The sequence below is a fragment of the Sturnira hondurensis genome, unplaced genomic scaffold (genome assembly GCF_014824575.4).
Source record: "Sturnira hondurensis isolate 20B ecotype Veracruz unplaced genomic scaffold, ASM1482457v3 Scaffold0000867, whole genome shotgun sequence".
Taxonomy (NCBI): domain Eukaryota; kingdom Metazoa; phylum Chordata; class Mammalia; order Chiroptera; family Phyllostomidae; genus Sturnira; species Sturnira hondurensis.
The window spans coordinates 1,747,798-1,765,843 of record NW_028073498.1 but is presented as its reverse complement, the minus strand read 5'-3'; the positions used below and the strand labels follow the sequence as shown (position 1 = coordinate 1,765,843).

Genomic DNA, 18,046 nt, shown 5'->3' with positions numbered 1-18,046 from the left:
AAGAAGTGATTTTACTCACATGCACACACATACATGTGCTTGGCCCGGTCTGTCCTCTAGCACTTTCTAGCTGTGGGAACCCTCAGTTGCTCCCAAAATCTCTGAGTCTCTGCAGGCTTGGACTATCATGAGGGAGGGGCCCCAGAAAGTGGGGAGGGTTCTGTGTAGTGCTGTAATAGGAGATAGGAAGGTTTAGGGCTTAATCTGATCCTACCTCCCCTAAAATTTACAGAGAATTCTTTTTTTTAAAGACTTTATTTATTTATTTCTTTTTAAGAGGGGAAGGAGAGAGGGAGAGAAACATCAATTTATGGTTGCCTTTTGTGCCTCCCGAGCTGGTAGTTAGCCTGCAAGGAACCGGCCTGCAACCCAGGCATGTGCCGCAAACCGCGATTGTCTGGTGCGCAGGCCAGTGCTCAATCCACTGAGCTACGCCAGCCAGGGCTACAGAGAATTCTAAGTTGGCAACTACTTATTCAGTCTAGTGGCCTCAGGGCAGGACAGGGGCCTTGAGAGCCCCTCTCTGAGCTCTGTATTCAGAGAAATTTCTGCCCTGGGCCTGCCGAGAGCCAGGGTCTTCTTGAGAGGTTGGGAAAGAGTGCCCTGGAGAAACCAGCCCCTCCTGGCTCCCCAAGTCCAGACAGACCTCTGAGGAGGCCTTGGTGGTCTCTGGGGTGGGAAGGGCGGAAGCACTCATCCTCGTCTCTGTGTTTCTCCCAGACGGAGAGACAGATTTCCACAAGCAAGACGGGGAGGCCGGACCCTTTTCTCAAAAACAGCATAAGAGAGACAAGTCTTCCTCCTCCTCCTCCTCTTCCTCCTCCTCTTCCTCTTCCTCCTCCTCATCTTCCTCTGCCTCAGGTATAGCAAAGATTTAAATATGCATGTTTATATAATCTTATATTGTCCAGGAAAACCTTTACATGGGACAACCATTCCCCATAATCTCTCACCTTCGTACTTCAGCTCTATTTTTCTGTATACCCTTCCAGGGCCCGTCTGTCTGTACATGTAACGTGTACACGGTTACCTACCGTGTAGACAGTTTTGTCCCTGGTTTAAAAGTTTTGCTCTCTTCCCCTCCACATTTGGCCCTGTTATTTTATAATATCTTTCCGACTACTCTTCATGCCTTCTGGAAAAACCCCTCAAGTGGCTGCATCTCATGTGAAGTGACATCAAGGTTCCCTGGGGTGCTCTGGTGCCAGAGTCAGTACGTCTGTCCGTTCAAGCAGCCTGCCGGGGTTCAAATCCCTCCTTTGTAACTAACTAGCTATGTGTCCTTAGGTAAACTGCTCAACCCTGTAGGCCCTGAGGTCCTAATCTCTCCAATGGGGATGGTAACAAAAATTGTCACCTCATAGGACTCTTGAGAGGATAATACGTGTAAAGTCTCAGTGCCCAGCACACAGTAAAAACTTGGAAGAGATCTGTTACGGTTAAGATCCGGCCCGCCTCACCACCAGTTCATCACATTCATGAGCATTCTTGCCCTAAAGCTTTTGCTTTTTAAATTCTTCATACAAACCATATCCTAAGTGGTGTTTCCTCGCCAGTACTTCAGTGGGTTTAGACGAAGGAGCGTCTCTGTTTGGGTCTCGATTGCAAATTTCCACATTATACTGTAATAAGCAGCAGAGTATTCTTTCACTTTTATTCTTTTGATTCAAAATGTACAGCTGAGTTTATAGAAGCAGCAGCAACAGCAACACCGTAGCCAGCATGTATTGAGAACTGACTATGGGCCAGTTACTGTTCAAGTACCATAACTCAATTAATTCTTGTAGCAACCCACTGAGGAAGGAAATATTGTTATTACCATTTTACAGGTGAGGAAACTGAGGCACAGAGGTTAACTGACCTGCTGGAAGAGGGCTCAGCAACCAACCTGGGATTCCCTGGAGGTCTTTCTAGGACTGGGGGGCCTAACTGTTCCTCAACCAGAGTTCCTGATCTGTCGTACACAGCGGGCTGAGTCTGAGGTTTTATTTGATGCAAGTAATTTTAGGCCAAAATTTTTAAATGCTTGTAAAGCCCTGGCTCCTTAGCATCATGTCCTCGTGTTGCAAATGATGAGATTTAGACTCAAGGCCACAAAATCCATGCTTATGTCAGCAGACAGGAGAGAGAGAGAGTGGTTAGTGGGTCCAGTGAGTTTGTGTGTAGGCAGTGTCCTTATGGGCAAAGGAAACCACTGCCCTTATTAAAAAGCAGACAGACCCACCCACTGTGAGACTGAAGGGCCTCTGGTGGAAGAAGGGCCTCCAGGTGCAGGGGCACTCTGTCCCTTTGTTTCTTCTCCATGGTGGGAGGGCATGTTCTGTCTTCTGTTTCTGGTTGACCCTTAGGGGGAGCTGCTCCCACACTAATGTTGTCCCCCAAGAGTTGCCATAAAGCGCTTCCCTCTTGTCACCACAGCACACGTGGGATTGGCTGTGGTTAGCAAAACTGAACACCAAGCGAGAGCAACAGAAAACAAACACAGAAGCATAGAGACAGACTGATGTTCAGGACCCTGGTGTCTGATCCACAATGACTGGCCTGTTGCTGGAACTGTGCATTCTTCAGGCTCAGATGGTGACCTCGGGGGTCCCAAGGTCCCCCTGCAGCCCCCCATCTTCCTCCACACGTGGGACCCTCACTCATAGTTCAGTAGCCAGCACTGCTCTTCCTACACTTTCTTGTTCTTAATGTATACTATTATTGTTATTATTATTATTTAAACATCAGTGTGGGGTTGCCTCTCACATGGCCCCCACTGGGGACCCAGCCTACAACCCAGGCATCTGCCCTGATTGGGGATCCAACTGGCAACCCCTTAGTTTGCAACCTGCACTCAATCCACCAAGCTACACCAGCCAGAGCTATACCCTATTATTTTTAATTAAAATATTTTACTGTGAGAGATTACTCATAGGCACATTGTACAAAATGTGGAACATATAAAGAACTAGAAAGAAGAAAAAATCATTTTCTGCCCTGTCACCCAGAGATAACCACTAAACATGTATTAGTATGTTTCCCCCAGACCACATTTCTCACAGAAGCTAAACTCCGAGAACTAACAACAGAACGAGTGTGCCCCAGGTCTGTTTTGAGGCTGAGGTTCTCTTACAGCGTGTGTCTGTTCCCTGCAGAGAGCAGTGATGAGGACCAGCACCGCAGGGAGATCAGAAAACGTCGGCAGAGCCAGGGTGATAGACACCCCCACAGGGGCCACTCACCTGGTAGGCAACAGGCCTCACCATTTCTTCTTTGCCCCCTTGGCTCACTGGGACTGAGTGTGTCTGTGTGAAGATGGTCTTCGCAGTATTGTTTATAGTGGGACAACAATGGGAAACAACCCAATTTCCGACAACTGCAAAATAGGTCATGGGTGTTGCACCCTGTCCTGGTTAGAGCTCTGTTCTTCGTATCTCTCTGAAGTGAAAAAAGGAAGATATCAAATCATATAATCAGTCTGATCTCACATACAGTTTGTAAAAATTGACACATACATGGCTATAAACAAGACTGGACGGAAAAGTATCCAAATGTTAATAATGGTTATCTCTGGACAGTTAAATTATGGGTGATTTTTATTTCCTCTCTTTCAAACTATCCTATGCTATACATATTTTGCAATGAGCATGTTTTATTTTTAACAACAAGAAGAAAATCTGGAAAAAAATAAAAGGTAAATTTCAGCCCAATGGATCATGGGAAGAAAAGAACCTGAATTAATGCCTAATACATAACCTGGCACACATGAGGTGTTTAATAAATGCTGCCCATGAAGCTGGAGTTGAATGCTGGGTTCTTTTTCTGGAGATAAAAATGATTACGATTGCAGGCTCTGGTGACAGACCTGGGTTTGAATCTGAACTGACTGACTATGTGAATTTCAGGAAATAGCTTTGTGAGCTTCAGTGTCCTTATCTGTAAAATGGGGGAGGGAGAGAGACTAATACCTCCTTCATCAGATTTCCATGAAGAGCAAATTAAATATTAAAGTACTTCATACAGTGTTGGTACATAGCAAGTGCTCAATAAATGGCAACTGTTATTACTGACTTTGAATGAGGCCTAGGCCCTCTCAGACTCCCAGTTCATTCTTAGTAAACTGAGCAGTCACCACTAGGTGTGCTAGGGTCTGACCAAGTAAAGGGAAAGCAATTGGAAAGCACTTGGAAGGCTGTCTGGACTCTTGAAGACCACACAGCTCATCTCCAGCACAAGAATTGGGTGGCTTCTTACAGCTTCAGGCAGGTGTGAGGTGGAAGCTGCCCTGGGGTGCTATGCTGCTCCCCGGGAGACCACTGACTAATGGGGTTTGTCTCCACCAGGTGCTGAGCATGGGGAGCCTGACCTTTCACCAGATGAGCTTCAACTCTATGGAGGTAACTGGTTGCCCAGTGATTTTGCAGAAAACAGAATTAAACAAAGGACAGGAGAGCCCAGGGGGTTATAGGGCAGAAACAAGACCATAAGTGTGTTTCATGAGCCGAAAAGTTGTGGGCGGATATAGGAAATGTGACAAAGTGAGCAGCTATAGCGTTGGCAGCTGGGAATGGGGCAAGCATTTTGCACCATGGTGACGAAACTGTCCTGGGTTCTCTTCTGAACTATAATCTTAACTTGACCAGGTCCCAAACTCTTCTTGCTTCCCAACCAGCAAGATGAGATATGATCAGTATCCACTTTCTTGGAATACTGGGCTGTTAAAGCCTGTAAGAGAAAATTAAGGATCTGATCTCTACAAAACTCATATTATGGAACAATTGTCTTCAAGCATTGTGATTATTACAGCAAGATCTAAATAGTACGGCCTTTTATTTTGTAGCATTCTAATAGCATGAGAGGATTTGTAGGAATGAACATGTTTGCAAAAAAGCCTGACTAATACCGCACAATGGCCAAATATGAAAACCTATTTAACTTTGTTTACTCCAACATTTCTATAATCTAATCTACTTATTCTCCTGACTCCTGATAAGGACCAAGAAAAACATCAGGAAACACTTATTTTTTTATTTTAAGATATGTTTTTAATTGAGGTATAATTATATATATATTTAAAGAAATGTAAATGAAACATTTTGATGTTCTGCATCAAAATGTTAGCAATGGCTGCTGCTGGGTGGTAGCACCGTGGGTAATCTTTATGCTGTTTATTTGTTTATTTGAATTTTCTGATTTTTTTCTTTTCTTTCTTTTTGTAATAAAAAAAGTATCATTTTGTTTAGAAAAATGCTTTTAATCACTCGAGTATGAAAGAAAGATTTCACTGGGTATGAACTGTGAGAAACTGATGTTTGCAAATATTTTAAAGTATTTTTTCTTTTTTTAAAAAAGATTTTACTTATTTATCTATAGAGAGTGGGGAAGGGAGTGAGAGCAACATCAATGGATGATTGCCTGTCATGTGGCCCCTACTGAGGGCCTGGCCTGCAACGCAGGCATGTGCCCTGACTGGAAATCAAACCAGTGATCCTTTGGTTCACAAGCCAGTGCTCAATCCACTGAGCCACAGCAGCCAGGGTTAAAATATTTTTTCTTATCATAAAAGTAATTCATATTTGCTGTAGATAATTAGATATTGTCACATACTTGTGAATTATTTTCTCCCCCCATTTCCACCACAAGACATTGGAGGTCCTTATTAAACGATACTGTTAGAGTCTCATTTCATGATATCCTTGGTATATTTTCTGTACCCTTTGGACTGGTCACTCTTTAGTCACTTACAGATGATGTTCCCATTTGTATGTTAGCACTAATGGACAGTTGAGCATGCTGAATATTTACTGCCATGTGCCAAATTCCCCCTCTGGTATCTGTGTTCTGGGGCTGCTCTAAAAGACAGAAAGTAAGCAGGAATAGGGGCTCCTGGTGGTGGTGGTGGTGGTAGTGGGTGTGGTTACAAGGGGTCCTATCTGCCCCTGAGGGGAAGAAGGTGATGAGCTANTTGGACTGGTCACTCTTTAGTCACTTACAGATGATGTTCCCATTTGTATGTTAGCACTAATGGACAGTTGAGCATGCTGAATATTTACTGCCATGTGCCAAATTCCCCCTCTGGTATCTGTGTTCTGGGGCTGCTCTAAAAGACAGAAAGTAAGCAGGAATAGGGGCTCCTGGTGGTGGTGGTGGTGGTAGTGGGTGTGGTTATAAGGGGTCCTATCTGCCCCTGAGGGGAAGAAGGTGATAAGCTAGGTTTCACCAGAAACTGGAATAGGAACCAAGAACCAGAGGTTGAATGGGGTAGGAAGGCCACCCCAGACCAGATTAATGGTGAGGCTGCAACTTAGGGCTCAACTCCCCCACACAAGAGGCTTGACACTCAGGGTTGGGAGTTGGGGCTCCCATGTAGAACCCAGAGCAGCTCCCAGGAGTCCGGGGCCTGGTGGGGCTAGGGCCATGCGGCTAGGTGTGATCGCCTGCATCTAGGCGGTCATGAACAGGACCAGGCTGCAGATGGTGACCCATGTGTGGGCAGGAGTGTTTTATCTGGCTCATAGAGTGTTTTTAAAAACTATTGTTAATACATTTCATCAGTTCTACAACTAACACTTTTTCACATTTGGACATGTTTGAAATCAGAGTGCATTATAAAGTCACTGGCAACTTACAATGGTAATTGGCAATGGTTTTCCTTACGTAGTAACGTATAAAATAATGGCATGTCTCACAAACTCTCTGATTCACTAAAATGCAAGGAGTTGCCAATCTGTTTTATAATCAAGAAGTTTATGTAAGCCCTGGGTTGTGTGGCTCAGTGGATTTGAGCGCCGGCCTGGGAACTGAAAGGTCACCCGCTCAATTCCCAGTCAAGGCACATGCCCCAGTTTTAAATGGGGTCCCCGGTTGACGGCATGCAAAAGCCAATTGATCAATGTTTGTCTCACGCAGTATTTTTTCTCTCCCTCCCTTTCTCCCTCCCCGCCCCTATCTCTAAAAGTAAATAAATAAAATATTTACGATAAAAAAGTTTATGTAAAAACCTGGATTTCTGGTTTCAGGGAAATTGGAAGACCTGCAACACTGGGCAGGCATTCATTCCTTCAAGTGGCTTTAGTGGCTGGTGGGTAGCAACTGTCCCTTTAGATGAAATTAGGAAGCCTCTAGCTTGCTCCAGCCCCCACTCAGCCCACTCAGAGCAAATGGAAATCTCTGAGTGAGGTCCACCTTCTCTGAAGTGTAATTTCTCCTTGATCAGAGGTTAATGGGTCAGTGACCTCTGATTTTCCTTCCGTGCAGGTGCCCCTGGGGAGATGGTGCCCTCTGGAGAATCAGGTGAGTGTCCAGTTTGGGGAGAGGGTTTGTCTGTGCTGGTGTTGGATGAGGTGTGGGCATCATCTTTCCTCCGAGAGTGAGCTGTTATCAGGGTTCATGGCTGTCAGACCGGGACTCCAAGTCTACTTGGGGGCCTGGGGCTCTGACCCGAGCTCAACAAGCAGGCAGGGCTGGCTGTGGCATGAGGCAGGGGGCCGGTGATTAGAAATGGGGTCCAGGAAAAAGGCAAAGAGATTATAGCCACTGTGGACAGATAGAGTTCCTGGGGGCAGGACAGTTTGAGGGGAGTATTTTCACAGGTCACCTATGGCCTCCCTCTCAATGTGGAGGCAGCCATTAAGGACCCAAGCTGGCCGGGGCACTAATGCTGAGTTTCTATTTTTAGGACTCCGAAGGAGAGGCTCAGACCCAGCAAGTGGTAAGTACTCAAGCTCCAAGAGGAGAGCAGGAGGTGGCCTGCCTTCAAGGGTATGGGAGGGATCACAGGCATTCTGGAAGGGTGGGTCAGTCCCAGCAGTGTCAGCGTGATTCAGGAAGAAGACCTCCAAGCTCAGGGGAAATGGAACAGAGCACAGATTCGGGTCTGTGGAGGGAGGAGGGGCCAGTAGGGGGTCCCAAGGACAGCCATCCCCACTGTCACAGCTTTGCCCCCATAGGTCCTGCAGGGCATGTCCTCTGACTCTGGAAATAGAACCAGGAGGGCCATTCTCAGTGAGGCAGGGAAGAGGAAATCCCGCCTGCCATCCCATATCAGAGTTGAACACCAATCTCTTGTTCCTAAGGAGAAATGGAGGCCTCTCAGTTAAGAAGACTGAATATAAAGAAAGATGGTAAGTAAACGGGAGTTTCAAAGCAGCTTCCACCTGTCTGATTCAGATTTCTATGGGGAGAAAAGTCAGCTAATGGCCTAGGACAAGAGTAGTCACAGCCCACTCCTGTCGTGTGACCGGCCGCTTAAAATCACCTTCAGAAGGTGGTACAATGATTCCAGTTCTGCAGACATGGAAACTGAGGCTCAAGGATGGGGAGTGGTCTTACAACTAGTGAGTGGCATGACCTGAGCTTGAACACTGGTCTTAAGCTCTTTCTGCTGTACATGGAGTCACGAGGATGATCAATGGCCTCCAGGCTGGGTGGCCAGGAAGAGGAACCGGAAATGGCCGGGCTGAGAAAGCCCTGAGGTTGGGTTACATTAGACTCTAGAGAAGGGGTGATGAGAACCAGAGGGACCTCCTCCACACCAGGCCTGGAACTGGGGGCTGTATGGAGGAGGATAAGGGTGGGGAGACCATGATTTTTGGTGAAATAAATGGCAGTTGTTCTAGAGACATTTTGAGTTGTTGCAAAAGCCCACCTCTAGGGAGAGGAGACCTGGGTCTGTGCCCCCTGCTCTGCCTCTATCCAGCTGTTTAATTTCCCTGGGCTAGAAACACGAGCCTTGTCAGACTAAAACCGAGATTTTAAAGAACAGACCATATCTGAGTTTCTTCAGGATGTGGCATTATACCCCAAAGTAAGGAGGTGAGTCTCGTTTCCCCTCTCTTTCTTAGAACATGGTCAGGGTTTGGGGACTCCATACCTTCATCCTTCCCTGACCCTTGTTCATTGTCCTTCAGACACAGAGAGGGGTGTCTCCCCACTTGGAGAGCCTTCTGCAGGCAGCCAGCTGGCTAGTGCTTCGCCATCTTGTTCTGCATGCGCGCGCGTGTGTGTGTGTGCGCAAAATCTGGCAATTGGAGCATTTTGAGCTGTCTGATCTACAAAATACAAATAACTACTGTTCTTCAAAATAAAGTATTACCACTTGACTTATGCTTATTTTAACATTTTTGATGAAATGATAACTATAACTTTTATCAATGAAAAATAGCTTTTTTGATAAAAATAGCTTTTATTTTCTTTAGAGGAGCAGAACTTTAAGTATACTTGGTAACATTTATGTCTAATTTTAAGATGCCCCTGACTTCCTGAATGAAATTTAGGTGTTCATTTCTTAGAACTGACATACAACATTATGTTAGTGTCACACGTACAAAATCATGATTCCATATTTGTATACGTTGTGATGTGATCACTACAATACGCCTAGTTAATGTCTGTTACCATTCAGTCACAGAATTTTGTGTGTGTATGTGAGAACTTTTTTTATTGTATTTTTCCCATTACCATTTAGTCCCCTTGTGCCCCCTCCCCACCACAATCACCACACTGTTGTCCATGGGTCCTTTTTCCTTTTTGCTCAATCCCTCCATTCTTTACTTTAGCTGACATCTCGCTCTGTATCTATGAGTCTGTTTCTATTATGCTTCTGAGCTCAGTTTGTTCGTTAGATTCCACATATGGGTGAAATCGTATGGTATTTATCTTTCTCCAACAGGCTTATTTCACTTAGTGTAATGTTCTCCAGGTCCATCCATACTGTTGCAAAGGGTAATTTTTTTTCCTTTTTTAATGGCTGAGTAGTGTTCCACTGTGTACACGTCTCGTGGTTGTTTTATCCACTCATCTACTGATGCACACTCAGGCTGCTACCATACCTTGACAATTGAGAAATTTTCATTAAGTCAGGGAAATCATAGTTTTCCATTTACTGTCAGAACATAAGTTTTCCTTTTAATGAAAATTGATTTAAGGAAAAAAACAAAATCTGTTTAAAGAAAAATCTTTTTTTCAAAGATTTCATTTCTTTTTAGAGAGGGCGGAGGGATGGAGAAAGAGAGGGAGAGAAATATCAATGTGCAAGATGCATTGATTGGTTGCCTCTCACATGCCCCCAACCAGGGAGCTGGCCCCAAACCAGGCATGTACCCTGACTGGGAATTCAGCAGGTGACCTTTCAGGTCACAGGCCAGTGCTCAATCACTGAGCCATACCAGCCAGGGCTAAGAAAAATCTTAAGTAAATATTAGTCCAGATGGTCCCTGGATTAATATGAAATTGTGAAGATGGTAAGCAGTGGTATATAGAAAGAGCAAAAAACCACAAAAAGTGGTGTGTGAATGGCTAAAATTTGAGGAAAAAAGGCAAGAATGATCCTTTAGGTCCCTCTGGGCTCAGACATAACCCCAGAGTCCTTCTCCTGGCCTGACTTCTTCAGGTCTAAAATGTCTGGTCTCCAACAGTCCCTGAGCTCACCTGGTTGAACCAGCCCTTTGCTACACTGGGTCTGTGCCTTGGTCCCACTTCTTCCCCTCCTCTCATTTATGCCTCCCAAGTAGCATGTGCACATACACACAAGTGCGTGTCCTTCCCTCTCATTCAAGTTCCATGTCTTGACAATCTTTAAGGTTCAGCTCAAATTATTATTCCTCCATGAAGCCCTCCTGGACTGCCCCAGCCCCAGTCATCATGACCCCTGAATTTTTATGGCATTTTAACAACTGCATAATATTCCACAGTAGGGGTACATTATGGTGTACTTACTATTCCCCACTTGATAGACCTTTAGGTTGTTTCTGATTTTTTTTTTTTGCTTTTTCAAAGCAAGCCCTCCTACCCATCCAGTCCTTGATTTCATCCTGCATTTTGTTGATCTCTCTTTCTTTCTCTCTCTCTTTCTCCAACACTTGTATTTTCTAAATATTCTTAAGAAAACTAAAAATAAGATTCAGAAGAACTTCTGTGTTAAGAACTCATTTTGTGTTCCTGAACGACTGGGTGAGGAAGAGAGAAGAAAATAGTTCTATAACCCACCTCACCCCAGGCTTTCGCATCTCTAAAGAGACCTAAACTTCTTACTTTTTTAAACTTTACGGTCGTTTCTGCATGTGCTTTCTTTTTCCCTAGAGGGTAAACTGATTTTGGAGACAGCAATGTCATAGAAATACTCATTTTAATTTTCTGTCACGGAAAAACAAAAACAAAACCAGTAGTACCCTTCCCCCTCTCTGTTCATTTGCTTTCAAAATGTCCCTTGCCAGCAGCAATGTGAAATGTAACCCTCCCTTTTACCATGTTTCCAGTCAAGACGCCCCTCCATCCTCTCAGTGGCATGGAGGTTTCTCTCCTCGATATATCCGTGAGAACACTGAAGCTCAGAGGGGTCGGGACACTTGTCCAAAGCTTCGAAGCACATCAGTGGCTGAACTGGACCAAACTGACACACATTTCTGGCAGCCTCAACACCCATTCAGGAAACCTGTGTCATTCCTGGAAACTGTCTGTGAATTATCCTCTCTTTTTTCTTTTTCTTTCTTCCTGAAATCTTTGCATCTCTTCTAACCACAGCCCCTTGACTGGGTCGAAGCTCTTGTGTTCTCTCCCCTGATAACTACAATGCCTCACAAAGTACAGGGGGGCCTCTTTCACAGACCACCCCTGAATTCCTGTTCCAGGCACAGCCCTGCCTCTCAGCTCCTCTCTGTTAACTACATTCTATTAAGAATATTTCCAGCCTGCAATTCCATTTCTGGGCACTGGGCCCATAGAATACAAAGGGTCGTGTGTAGTAATGTTTGATGTATCAGTGGTAACACTGAACATCTGATATCAATAAATTCATCGGTGGGGGATTAAATAAACTAGGGTAACCTTATACCATGGAACACTATACAGCCATCAAAAGGAACAGGGAAGATCTATATATGCTCTGAGATGAAAAGATGGCCCTGATTTATCAACAAGAGGGAAAAGGCAAATTATAGAGCAGCAGCTATACAAATTGGTTCTGCTTTTATTTTTTAAAATGTGCATGTACAGCCCTGACCGGTGTGGCTCAGTTAGTTGGGCATTGCCCCGCAAGGCAAAAAGTTGCCAGTTTGATTCCTGGTCAGGGCACAGGCCTGGGTGGTGGATTCAGTTCCTGGTCAAGGCGTGTACAAGAAGCGACCAATCAGTATTTCTCTTTCACATCAATGTTTTTCTCCCTCCCTTCTCGAAAAATAAATAAATAAAATCTTGTGCATGTACACACATGTGCCTGGAAAGGTTGTGCCAATAACCACTCGATTTGAAGAGTGGGGTGAGGAAGGGAAAATGGGGCAAGGTGGAACTTTTAAACTTGACAGTCTGCATTTCTTTATAGCCAAATTTAGCACTCATTCCCCAAATAAAGTATTGGCAGTTCTGCATGCCTGGCACTGCTTTAGTCAACGGACAAAATCTCCACCCACTATCCTACTAAGGGGGACAGAGAATAAACACAGAAATAAAAATATAACCAGTTGAGTGGTGATAAGTGTTAGAAAAACAATAAAGTGAGATAAAGGCTGGAAAAGGTGGGGTTTGGAGTGATGTTTTAGTTGAGCTGGTCAGGAGAAGCATCTCTGAATAAAAGTTATGTTTCAGCAGACACAGGAATATTTTTAGTAATATAAAAAGAGGGGGAAAGAAGCAAATAGCAAATTCCCCACCTCCTCTGCCTTTACAGATGAATTTTTCCACTTCGTCCTCCTCTGCTTTGCAATTGGGGCCTTGCTGGTGTGTTATCACTATTACGCAGGTGCGTTGGGAGCTGTGGAAATGGGGTGGGGGGAGGTCCAGACCTGCAGCCTAACCATGCTCCTCCTGGCTGCCCTCACAGACTGGTTCATGTCCCTTGGAGTTGGCCTTCTCACCTTTGCCTCCCTGGAGACCATTGGCATCTACTTCGGTCTGGGTAAGCACCCCCCTGCCCCCCACCCAGACTCTTAGAGGGTGATGGCTGAACCAGCCCAGACGCCTGCCAAGGGCCAGAAAGCCACAACCTAAACACTTTTTCAAGATTTCCTCATGCTCATGTTTTCTTCCTGACCACTTTCAAGGTCAATGTGAGGTCGTTAGCTAAACTCTGTGGAAAAAAATGGGCAGCTCTGTAAAAATGCAACAAAAACAGCTGAAAGTGGCAAACAAACAGAATTAGGTAGACATTGAAAACAAGTTAGTTAATAGGGTTGGGTACTGCAATCTCTGTTTCCTGGCACTGTTATTGCTGTTCATGGCTCCTGTTTTTAATAACTCTAGTACCATTATCTAAGCTTAACCTTACTGCCTGAAACTCCACCGTTAGAACCTTGTTTGTGTGGGTTAAGCTTTGGTCCAAGTGTGGGTGGGAGGAGGCCTGACCCCAGATCCCCGGAGGAAGCACGAAGTTCACTCACCTTCTCTTTTGTCTGGGCAGTTTACCGGATCCACAGCGTCCTGGGCGGCTTCATCCCCCTCTTCCAGAAGCTCAGACTGATGGGTAACTTTTACATTCTTCCTACGTTCGCTTTCTCCTCCTGATCAGGGGCTTCTGTTGCTAACAAGGCTTAGTATATAAGAAAGAGCACACAGCCTAAAGTCGAGGCCTGGGTTCAAATACTGCCTGTTGCAATTTACAAGCTCTGGGGCCCTGAAGCCTCTTAGCCTCTGTTTTCTCGACTAAAAAATGGGTGTAATAACACCTACCACACAAAAGTGCTGTGAAAATCATTTGAGGGATGGATGCAAAAGTCCCCAAGTGTGAAACACTCTAGAAAAGTAAAGGAATCTGGGTGTTTTGTCATAGAATTTCCCATTTCCCAAACTCTATCTTCTTCATGATTTTATTTGCCTGATAGCAAGTGGGAGGGCTTTACTTATCTTGCACCATCTGAGGAAACTGAGGTTCAGAGAGGTAGAGTAACCTGCCCAGGTCACAGAGCTAGAGTGGCTGGGCTGAGCTAAAGGAGATCCAGTTTTATAACCAGCAGCTCCCTGACTACCATTAAGTCTCAAAACTGAAAGGCTGTGTGTCTCTGGGCTGAAGATTTCCATCTTCTTCAAGCCATTTAATTTATATAGGGGAAATTAGTTGCAGTGGCTGAGGATTATTGAGACCTGTGCCTTCTGGGGTGACTACATTATTCCAGCTGTGAGGGCTATTTAGGCACCTGGGGTGATGGTGGGAATGAGGCCTGGCTGCCTTCAGAATCCCATGCCATCCAGTGGGCTTTTCCTTCCAGGGTTCAGGAAGACTGACTGAGGCCAGTGCCGGGAAGGCCGCCAAACCAGGCCCCACTGTGACCACCATGGCATCCCCTGAGCACTAAGTGACGCTCTGGGAGGCACACGGACAGGCCGAGCTACAGCAATACAGAGAGCACTTTGCGTGCCTTGTGGTCTGAACACTGGCACCAGGCCTGGCAGAGGTACCACTTGGGCAGCCTTGGCATGCATTCCAGCTGCCAGGATGGAGGCAGAGCGAGGGTGCGGTCACTGAGCCCTTCATGGTGCCTGCAGGAGCGGGAAGACTCGGACATCACTGCTCTCAGGAAGCAGTAGGAGAGCCCTGGGCCCTGTAGGCTGTGGTCTGTCTGGCCTCCTGGTTTCTCTCAAGTCCCCAGGCTACCCATGTTCTCTCAGTTCCTACAGAGCCATCCCAGGACAGATAGTCCACTGCCCTGGGACAGGGAACCACCGTGTCAGGTCCCCTGGGTGAACCTGATGTGGGTCAGATGCGGGGACTCAAGCCACAGCATCTGTGCTCTGTCGCCTAGTGCCAGCCCTGAAGCCCTGGACTCTTTTCAAGATTCAAATAAACATTTTCTTCCCTGGACTGAAGAAGAGTCAGTGAACTATTTCTTTATGTTTCTTGAGTGTAAGAATACATTTGGGGTCTTCTTTGATTCCAATTATCAGGGAGGGTAACTTGTCCTATTGAGTAAAGTACAAAAGGGAATAAATATAAAGTAAAGCCTCTCATTTTAGATGCAAGACTTCAATTGCACAGATTTGGAATGAGAGACAGGGTTTTGCACACGTTTTTATGAAAAAGATCTGGATGCTTTTTGGTACTCTCAGCTCAGCAAATACCCTAGAAGTGAGATAAGAGCCCCAAACAAAGTCCATTGTAAATTTTGGTTGAATTAATGGAGGTAGAGAGTCTAGATTGAAGGAGGCGTAGTAGGCCCTACTTTACACTGCCAGGCCACACCAAAGGCATGTGTTTAGTTCTGGACTCCTAGATTAAGAAAATCAGTGGCAAACTGAGAACACACAGAAGAGACCAGAGTGGAAATATAAAGAATGATTGGAGAAACAAGAACTCTCCAACTTGCAGAAGACAACAGTGGGAGCCTCCATGTAGCTCATAGACTCTGGAGGACACGTTTTCAAGTGGTTGTGATGGTCCAAGTACAATCAAGTACGTTTTCTCACAGCAGCCTGGAGATGTCTGAATCATCCCCATTTTGCAGATGGGAAAAACAGAGACTCAAAGAGATTTCATAACTTGGTCAAGTTTGCACAGGAAATAAGTGTCAGAGCTGCAAGTTTTCCAGGTGATTCCCAGAGCCTGGGATTCTCAGAGGTACAGAATGTTTTTTAAAGTGAGAGAGCCAGCTCTGTACCTTGCCCATTAAGGGCAATAAAAACAACAAAAAACATCAGCTATCAGCATTTTATAAAATAAAGGACACTTTCGCATTTAAAAAAAGGCAGGAAAATGATCATCAGAAGCAAAATGGGATTTGAAATAGATAAACTAAGCTTTATGAAATATAACTGTGCGCCCTTCCTCCTCAGATCACTATGGTCTGGTGAAAGAATTGTCTTTTAGAAAACATGAGATGAGAGGATCTACATTCTCTTGTTTCTGGAGTTTTCCAGCTCAGCTCCCACACCTTGAGTTATGAAAGCCTCACTACCTCCCAAAGCAACTCCCACTGCAAGGATTTCTTACTCTTGTCCTGAGACGCCTCTGTCACTGACTTGGGACATTCTTTCAGAAGGCTAATTCCCTACCTTAGGGAATGTTCTCGGGAGTCACGGCTGTGTGGTCCCAACTCAGCCCTGGGCTTGGCCTGGGTGTCTGTGCCTGCGGGACAGCTCCCCCATCGTGTTCCTCTTCTTCAAGATTGTTTTGGCTGTTCTGGATCCCTTGCATTTTCATACCAGTTTTAGGATCCATTTGTCAACTTCTGTGAAGGAGCTCATGGGAATGCTGATGGGATTGCATCTTTTACATACTTGTTAGAAAAAAAATTGCCCCAAATCTCAGCACCCCGAATCAACCACAGATGATATTTTGGTTGTTTTCTGTGAGTCTTTTTAGTGTGTGTGAGTTCATTTATTTTTATTTTGGGCCCTTTTTGCTTTCACATAGAATAAGCATTTTTCCATTACTGCATACTCTCCATAAGCACCACTTCCAGCTACTCTACACTTCATGCTTTACATAATAATCCTTCTATATTTAGGTAATGATATCAATCGCTGATATTTGTTCAGCACTTCTCACATGCTGGGTGTGGAGTTGAGCACTTCGCACACATCGTGTCACCTCACCCTCATTGAAACCCTGTGAGGCGTCATCTGTCATGGTCCCCATTTTATGGAGGAGAGAACTAAGGCAGGGAATATTGGTTTCTGAGGTTTTGATTTCAAGTGACTGTGTATAACTTACTTTCTTCTAAAGGGAGCCTGGAGTGCACAGATCAGATATTTATCAAATGTATAAATAGCATGCAAGGATTCATGACAGAAGTATGAACATGCTGGCCCTGGCCTGTTAGCTCAGTTGGTTGGAGCATTGTCCCAATGCACCAAGGTTGTGGGTGTGATCCCCTGTTGGGGAGCATACAGGGGTCAACCAGTGAGTGCATAGGTGTGTGGAACAGTAGACCAACGTTTCTCTCTCTTTCCTCTCTCTCTCTCTAGAATCAATAAATAATTTTTTTAAAAAGCAATATGAACTTGCTGACTTAAGGACAGTGTGGTTAGCCTCCCCTCTCCCAGCCTCAGTTTCTCAATCTATATCCTGGGGATCACAGCAGTGCCCACCTCACAGTGCTGTGGAGAGGATTCCATGAGGTAATTATATTGAGTCTTATATGCAGTCTCTGGCACATAGTAGACACTCAGTAAGCAAGAGTTACTTGATTAGAGCTGGGGCGTGCATAAGGTACCTAACAGTCAGCCAGATAAAATCAGGCAGATGTAAATAACATCTGGGGATTAGGGGCGAGGGGACCGGCATGACTCACATCTGAGCAAAGTGGGCAGCTGCTATCCAGCATTCCGGGCAGGAACCCCAGCTGAGTGGTACCAGCAGGGAAAACAGCCTCATCAGGTATTTTAGTGGAAATATCTAACATGGGGGCTGTATTAGGTACAGGAGGGCTGAAAAGGCAGAAGGGAACCACTGGGGAATCACAGAGCCTCAGGGAGGGGAGCAGGGACTGCCTAGGGCTGGGGAGACAAAAGAAAGAAGTCAGAACCAAGAAGAAGGCCCTCCAGAGCTGGGACCCTGACTTCTGAGGTGGGGGTGCTGCCTGCGGGTGCGGGAATCTTGAAGGGGGGGCGGTGGTGAGGCTGGTGCTGGGCGTGCAGGACCGGTGGCATCAGACCTTTAATTTCTCAAAAGATGTATGGAACCCAGATTTTTTAATGTTGGCTACTAATTTCTTAAAAATTAAAAATCTGCTATGGGAAACAGTATAGTGGGTCCTCAAAAAATTAAAAATAGAATTACCATATGATCCAGCAAGGCAACCTCTGGAGAGAGACTCAACAGAATTGAAAGCAGGAACTCAGACAAATGTTTGCACACCTGTGTTCACAACAACATGATTCACGATAGCCAAAATGCGAAAGCAACCCAATGTCCATCGATGAATGAATATGTAAACAAGATGTAGTCCACGCATACAATTGAATGGTATTCCACCTTAAAAAGAAAGAAAATTGCGACACATGTTACTACACAGAGGAACCCGAAGGACATTATGTTAAGTACAATATGCCAGTTATAAAATGTCAGATACTGTATGATTCCACTTAATGAGGGCCCTGGAATGGTCAGATTCCGAGAGACAGAAAATAGAATGGTGGG

At 45.2% G+C, this 18,046-nt stretch overlaps 1 protein-coding gene across 4 annotated transcripts in view; it reads left to right on the top strand.

The window, feature by feature from the left end:
* TMEM40 (transmembrane protein 40) overlaps positions 1–14,775 on the top strand; it is a 30,479-nt gene extending 15,704 nt beyond the window's left edge. The window contains exons 3-12 of one of the 4 annotated variants that reach the window (XM_037050930.1): positions 721–861; positions 3,138–3,227; positions 4,326–4,379; positions 7,240–7,275; positions 7,661–7,693; positions 8,058–8,105; positions 12,644–12,715; positions 12,797–12,871; positions 13,373–13,435; positions 14,178–14,775. In XM_037050930.1, coding sequence (XP_036906825.1) covers positions 721–861; positions 3,138–3,227; positions 4,326–4,379; positions 7,240–7,275; positions 7,661–7,693; positions 8,058–8,105; positions 12,644–12,715; positions 12,797–12,871; positions 13,373–13,435; positions 14,178–14,197 — 632 coding nt within the window. In that variant the 3' untranslated portion in view covers positions 14,198–14,775. The remainder of the gene's footprint in view (positions 1–720; positions 862–3,137; positions 3,228–4,325; positions 4,380–7,239; positions 7,276–7,660; positions 7,694–8,057; positions 8,106–12,643; positions 12,716–12,796; positions 12,872–13,372; positions 13,436–14,177) is intronic. The other 3 variants (XM_037050921.1, XM_037050917.1, XM_037050927.1) reach the window with 3 other exon arrangements.
* The last annotated feature ends 3,271 nt before the right edge of the window (positions 14,776–18,046 follow it).